General features: G+C 45.6%; 1 protein-coding gene across 1 annotated transcript in view; it reads right to left on the bottom strand.

The window, feature by feature from the left end:
- Positions 1 to 364: 364 nt before the first annotated feature.
- Positions 365 to 7474, bottom strand: part of atp10d (ATPase phospholipid transporting 10D) — a 29257-nt gene continuing 22147 nt past the window's right edge. Inside the window, exons 18-24 of the mRNA XM_036516382.1 lie at positions 7190 to 7266; positions 6527 to 6652; positions 5567 to 5767; positions 4254 to 4334; positions 3094 to 3198; positions 2479 to 2666; positions 365 to 2145 (exon numbers count right to left, since the gene is read on the bottom strand). Coding sequence (XP_036372275.1) covers positions 1923 to 2145; positions 2479 to 2666; positions 3094 to 3198; positions 4254 to 4334; positions 5567 to 5767; positions 6527 to 6652; positions 7190 to 7266 — 1001 coding nt within the window. The 3' untranslated portion in view covers positions 365 to 1922. The remainder of the gene's footprint in view (positions 2146 to 2478; positions 2667 to 3093; positions 3199 to 4253; positions 4335 to 5566; positions 5768 to 6526; positions 6653 to 7189; positions 7267 to 7474) is intronic.

Here is a 7474-nt window from a genome sequence, read left to right as displayed (position 1 = left end):
CAATGTTCCTGACACGCATGAGTACGCGAGATGAAGAAAAATGTTCGTACTTTGCACAGAACGTCCACAAATGGGGACCAATGCTTATGCGTACCACATGCACGACACGAAAATAATTCATCCAGCTTCAAGCCATACACTTAATTGTAGGCAAAGTGAATTTAGATATAATCATGCGCACGACTGCCTCATATAACCATTGCAATTTTATGTTTGAATTTCTTGCGATTTTGCGTCCACTCACCAATAATACGTTTATACATCACTGTTTAAAGTATTAATGTGAGGGCGTGAGCGTGCGCGCGCGTGTATGTTACCTTCCAGGAAGCACAGACGAACACCAAAATCTCCATTTAATTGAGTCCTGCAAATTTATTTCAATGTGCTTTTAGACACAAACACTTTGTGTGAAGTACACATTGATTTCCTGTATAAAGTAAGAGGGGACAAGTCTAATACTTGTCCGGCACCATTTTGAATGATTTACCGTACAATTGTTCCTATTGCACCCGTTTCACAGAACTTCCACAAAGCATCAGTTGCCGTACTTCATGTTCAAATGGAGTGCAAACATATTTAAACAAAGTCTATCAAGTATTTCCACGTCACATTTTAGAACTGCACGTGAAAAAATACGGCAGATACACCCGCTAAAATATGGACCAGCCAAATTCGTGACGTAATCAGGTCGATGCCACAAAAAATATGCCTTTGTAGTAAGACCCTGCATCAGAAAAGTAGGTCATAAATCCTATAAGGTAATACAAAATTACATTCTGTAGGAATATATACAATTTTGTAAATTAAGGCTTTATCTGCTTTGTAAGCCAGACCCTTCTGAGCAGCTTGTAAACACATTCTGTACATTGCATTGAATCTCTTGACTCTAATGTAAACTAAAAATAATTTTTTTCTTTCAAAAAGTGACTACCATCCCCTCAAGTTATGTTTTTATCCAGTCATGTATTTGGAGCAATGTTGCTAACTTAGTGTAACAGTAAGCGATTGAGTGAAGTGTCATTAACATTCAAGACTAAGAAATTAACTGTCAGCGTGACACAAACTCATCACAAAATTCCAAAACATATAAATATTGTCCATTTGTGGGGTCAACATGAGGTATGGTAGGAGCAAGAGTCAGGTTCAATTCCTTTTCATTTCAGGGGATGAACTGAAATTCAATTCATGATTTGAAAATTGCCCATTAATTCTGATGATGATTTTTTAATTAATGACCTTAACTTCCTGAATTAGCAGAACTATAATGGAATTACAACCCGTGACTCTGGCAGGAGCACCATATCTATAAGATTGTGGTGCTTTGGTCATACAATTCAAAAAATATAAAACTGATGATGAATAGCTTCTTATGAACATCGTAACATAAACTGCTTGTATAAAAATGTGCTGAACTAGAATATGTGACTGCTAAAACAGAACACGAGAATGGTATTTTTGACTCTGGAACATGGGTTGAACACAACTGGGAAGACTTGAGCTGTTTAGTGGCTGCTGTGTCTCGCCATTTTGCTAAAGTGACTTGAGCCGCCCGAAAAGCCACACATGGATATAAACACAATGTGAGGTGTGACTTCGATCCAGTTGGTGGGAAAACTGTGGGCACATGGGCGCCCCCATGTAGCAGGTCACAGTTTGTGAACATCACAGGCATTTTCCAGCAGCCTCCGTCCTCCAACGGGACGCGGCCTGATGCGGTACATTCGAAACGTCGAAGCGGTCAGTTTACTCCTCAGCGTGCATCTGCATTCCTCGCTTTTCGGCGCCTGTCCCAGCACTGTGGGTGCGATTTGTCCTCAGATGTCTGTTACGGGATGCCTTTCTCAGAGCGGTTAAGTCCGTTATTGGCACGGTCCTTCTCCGGTCAGGGTCCTTGAGCACTCCTGCGGTCCTTTCCGCTTTTGTCAGGATACAACTGAGTGTGTGTCAGGACTGCAGTCGCAGAGATCACCGCCGGACAGGACGGGGTCCACCACGACGGTGGTGAGGAGGGGTGAGGCGCGCATCTGCTCCTCCCTCCAGTTGTGGATCCTGGAGCAGCGCTCCTCTGGGCTCAGCCTATCCAGGCAGGCCGCCTTCGTGATGTCAGAGGGGAAGAGGGTGTTCCAGATGCTGTGGTACAGGACCCTGGAGGAGACAGAGAAGTGAGAGTCAGCTGGGCTGTTAAGAGTGTTTGACCGTCTACACACCTCATTTAACTTGAAAAGACGCACTTATGTTCTATTGCGCTGGAAGTCGCTCTGGATAAGAACATCTGCTAGATGCATGTGATGTAATGTAATGTGTATCTGTGTGTATCTCTGCATTGAGAAGTGTCTGTGAATGACACTGCGTCTGTGTATATACATATCTATGTGTGTGTGTGTGTCTGTGTGTGTGTGGGTGTGTCTGTGTGTCTGCATGTGAGAGTAAATGTGTGTGTTGGATTGTGTCAGCATGCGACTGTCAGTGTGTGGGTACCTGGGCAGCAGCGCCAGCAGGGTGGTGAGAGCGCACACGCAGTAGAAGACTGGGTCGGACATGTGGCGGATGTCGATACCCAGCGGGTTGGCGGGGGAGTTGCAGGTGACACAGGTGGCGCTGAACACCAGTGTGAAGGCGAAGTAGAGCAGTGCACTGCCCAGCAGAACTACCCCATGCAACCACGTCTACCACACAGAGAGACAGACAGGCAGCAAATCGTTAGCATCCTGAAGAGCACACACTTAGCATTTAGTATTTACACTCCCCAATGATACAGGACTGCTGGAGAACAGTAAAAATGGGTTCACCCTGAAATTTAGATAACATAACCTGGAACAGATATGGAAACCACAAAAAGGTCTGGCCTCAAAAAGGTCATTTTGGAAAATGACTATACCAAATTTTATTGCTAAGAGGAGAACAGTAGTAATTACATACAGATTCCTTTTTTCTGTACAGTGTGCTACTACATTTATTCATTTGGCAGACGCTTATCCAAAGCGACTTTCAAGCTACAGAGCTACTGAGCTGAGCTATTGGCTCAGGTTGCAAGCACTCCCTCACACCAGGGGGCGCTGTGTCCCTGTGGCCCTCGTTTGGGTTTCCACTCACCAGTGTGTGGCTCTCGATGACCTGATGCAGCAGGATGATGAATAGGGCTGAGGTGTTCATGGGCGTCCCGAAGGAGAACACGCTGATGTCTGAGCCGGCATAAGCCTGCAGTGGGAATGGACAATAACATGACGTTTGCAGTCACAAATCCACTGCTGTGTCACCCTGAGCGAGACCCTTGACCCCAACTTATTCAGTAAAAATCCAGACAGATAAACATATGGCGGGGCGACAGTGGCTCAGGAGGTAGAGCAGTCGACTGGGGATTGGAAGGTCCCTGGTTTGAATCTGGCTCATCCTGGCAGAGTGTCGAAGTGTCCTTGAGCAAGACACTGAACCCCCAACAGCTCCCAGTGGCCAGTTGGTAAGCCTGTATAGCAGCCTCTGCCACTGGTAGGTAGATGTGAGGCATATAACTGTAAAGTGCTTTGAGTACTCAAACGAGTAGAAAAGCGCTATATAAATGCAGTCCATTTACCATTTACGTGTCAAAATGTAAGCAATGTAGTTGACCTAGATCAGCTGTCTATTCATAACAGATCAGCACTCCTTCAAACTCTGTTACCCCTATGAATGACAACGGGCGTTTGCCTCAGAGAGGAAGCCAGGGAGTTTGCTGCTATGCCTACGGCTGTTTACAGCTACTGCGCAACCCCATTACCTTCCCCACCCACCTTTCTGTCTGCGCGGAACACTGAGGGACTGTGCTACAGGGAGAGAAAAAGTGAGCTCTGTGTGCGTTTGTGCTGTGGAAAAAGCCAGTTCCTTTTCCCTACAATTCTGTTCACCATAAAGAGCAATACAATATGAACAATCAGCTGCCGCCTGTGTGTGTTATACTGGAGAGCGTGACACACAGTCTCAGGCACTTCATAAAAAGCAAACAGATCACGGTCCCCTCTGTTCCTCAGCTGCTCTCATCATGTTAACCTTGTGAATTCTGACCAGACTACATGGAGGACTGCACTCCAACTGAACTATGGAGTTGTACTCACTAAATACGGAATGAAGTATGGGGGTATACTTACTAAATACAGGATGAAGTATGTGGGTGTACTCCCTAAATACAGAATGAAGTATGTGGGTGTACTCTCTAAATACGGGATGAAGTATGTGGGTGTACTCTCTAAATATGGGATGAAGTATAGGGGTGTACTCACTAAGTAGGGGACGAAAAAGCAGATCAGGCTTTGGTACATCGCATCCAGCAGGTTTAACCAGAAGGTGGAGGGCAGGTAGGCCTGCAAAGAGGACAAGACACGTAGACGTTAACTCCCCTCCAATGCAGGCGCATATACATATTCCTCCATCTCACATATGAAGTATCTCCCTGTAAGCAGCAGAAGGTGTTCCATTAGCATCACTGGAATACACTGGAACACTGCTATACTGTATACACTGACCCGAGAGCCATCTTAATTTACCCATGACTACTTTTTTTTTTTTTTTTCCCCATTTTTCTCTCCAATTTGAAATGGCCAATTCCCCAAATTTTTTGGAATGCCCAATTTGTCATTGATGTTCGGTCCCATTGCACAACCCCCTCTGCCAATCCAGGAGAGACACGTGATGTCTGCCGCTGCTTCTTTTCGCACTGCGGTCCACAAGCTAAGCTAGCACAGAGATGAGTCGGAGGAAGACATTTCATATGCAGCTTTGGCACATGGACCACAGGCGGCCGATTGACCAGCAGGGGTCGCTGTTGCTATTGGGACTGAAGACCCTGCCGACGTACCCACCCCTATCCCCGGCAGAATGAAGCCAATGTGCTCTGCCTGTGAGCTCCCGGTCACTGTCGGCTAGTGACACGGCCAGGATCGAACCCGGGCCGTAGCGTTCAGTTTACACTCGGAACGAGTGCTTTTACCGACTGAGCCACTCGGGAGCCCTACCCATGACTACTAAATAAGAGTGGCATGTCAAATGCAATTGACAGATGTGACGCAATTAGAAATTTGCTTCTATGAGACTTGATTTAAAAAAACGAATGAATTAATTAATGAACACAGACATATTCTGTCAAACCCAAAAGCTGTTTCACAGCCACTTGCCAGAATCGGCATTTTAACAATGTGCAGTAAGTGCTTTTGATTTAATTACCAGTAGTTGATTTTCCATTCATCGTAAAGCATGATTTAAACTGAAACATGAAATTAAATGGACATTTTCTGGGAAAATTGAATCAATATTTTGAAAAGGAACTGAAGGGAAGGTTATTCATTGGATCCTGCAAGCACACACTAAATCACTGGCCCTTACAAGCCTGGTTTATAAATGCTTGGAACTGTACATCCAACCAAGCATTTTCCCTGGTGTTCATACTCTCACAGGATAACCCAAGAAGCCTTCCTCCCCCCATTAAAAACCAAGCACTTTCTTTCCAGGAATCAACTGCGTTCAATCAATGTGACACAAAAGCCAAAGGCGAAGATCAAAAGGCAGGTGGGGGTTTCTCGGATCTGATCTCCGGTACCTTGCAGTTCTGGCCAGCCCGGTAAAGCTCCGGCAGCTGCATGAGGGTGTCTGCCGAGACGTCCTTGTCTAAGATGCCATAGAGGAGGGGTGGGGCTGAGGTGAAGAGCAGGTTGAAGAAAATGAGCACCCAGTAGTTTGACATGGTGGCACCAGAGAAGCCGCAGTAGAACTGGTACCAGAACAGGAGGTTGACGTAGTTCTGCAGGCAAGACAGACAGAGAGGAGTGCTGTGTCAGAAACAACTTCTGAAAACCTGGCCACCTGCTGTGAGACTAACCGTTTGGAAAAGGCGATTACCAAGGCTGCAGTACTCTGCTCTTGGTCTGGTGACCATATTTTGACCAGTCTCAATCTCGTCTTGATCTCAGGAATAACTGGACTTGGTGTTGGCGTCAATGCCAAATATTACGGACTCAAAATGTTATTTTTTAATCGCAAGCAATTGATAGCAAAAGATTGCTAGACGCCAGTTTTAATTAATAAAACATAAAACATAATAATAACATAAATTATAAAACATTATTATTAGCCCAGTCTTGAAAATATGCCTGGGGGTCCTTTTACTGAACTATGCACATAGTAATCCTAAATCCAGGCAATCAATATGGTGGTAGCCCTGGAAAAGCACACTATTGAGCTCTTGCTCCAGTCTCTGATTCACTGTCAGCCATGGGGCCCCAGCTGTCAACACCTTCATGACTTGATCTTATACATTGCATGTGGTGACCGGAGTCTGTAGACATTACACATCAAAAGCAACTGAATGACATTACTTTCCTGTACGCTGTAAAGCAAGCAGACAACACAATGAGCCTGCCAAGGCAGCTGACGCTTCCCATTAACAGAGGGGTTCCGATCTGCAGTTTGTTTTAACTAGTGGATATTAAACCGGCCTGCATCTCCACCTGAGTAAGTGTGCATGACGTTCGGGACAGTGGGCTCCCCATCAGGTACTCACCACGTTCTTGTAGAAGAAGTAGAGGATCATGTTGGCCAGCCGGGTGTAGCACCAGTGTCCATGGACCAGCAGCAGCTTGCGGAGGTGTTTAAACCTGGAGATGGCGAAGTCGCTGGACATCACGGCCTGAGGGATTATTGACACGGGTTACTGATGGCATGAGTGGCGCTGCCGGCAGCTCTTCAGCCCAAAGGCCAGCATGGAGTAAAAACAGCTAGGCTCATTTGACTGTTAAATGAGGACTGCTGCTACGAACTACACTCATCTGCACCGCTAACGGTCTTCATAAACGGACAGTGAGTAGGTGTTCCAGAAAGGCGAGCTGAGACACTTGCAGTGGTTATACGAGTAATGACTTCTTCAGACACCTAGAGGGGTTTCCCATACTTCATTTCAACAGTTTGCTGGAAGTTTTTTCTCAAGATGGTCTTATATAAAGACCATCTTGAGAAGAAAGAAAGAACGGAAGTAAAACAGGCCACTCTGGAAAGAGCCTCATAATGAAATACTCTTTTAAAGGAAACCAGCATCATTCACTCTTTAACATATTAGACCTTGTAGCAAGAAACAACTTTATTTTCCTCCTTTTCAGGGTGCTGTTGTGCATTACAAACAGTGTCTGATGAGATGAGGACGACGAAAACGAAGAGTGAACTCACACACCTGCATCCCCTCCTGGCCGGAGATCCCTACGCCCACGTCTGCCACCTGGATCATGCTGACGTCGTTAGCGCCATCACCTGATGCACAGAAACGAGAGAGAGCCATGACCATCACAGGTGACATGGGAAGTCATGTGGTGCTTTAAGAAACTCTAGGCACTTCAGATGGATCGGGTTTAACAAGCCTGGATGAGACCTAAATAATCCCTAAGTGATACGCCTAGGTACATTTTATTTCTCTTTCAAAACACAACTCCAAAATTCTTCACTCCACAGTTAATCACAG

This window comes from Megalops cyprinoides, chromosome 22, assembly GCF_013368585.1.
Source record: "Megalops cyprinoides isolate fMegCyp1 chromosome 22, fMegCyp1.pri, whole genome shotgun sequence".
In the NCBI taxonomy this organism is placed as follows: domain Eukaryota; kingdom Metazoa; phylum Chordata; class Actinopteri; order Elopiformes; family Megalopidae; genus Megalops; species Megalops cyprinoides.
Note: the sequence above shows the minus strand (reverse complement) of the source record. Positions and strands in the feature narration are given on the sequence as shown.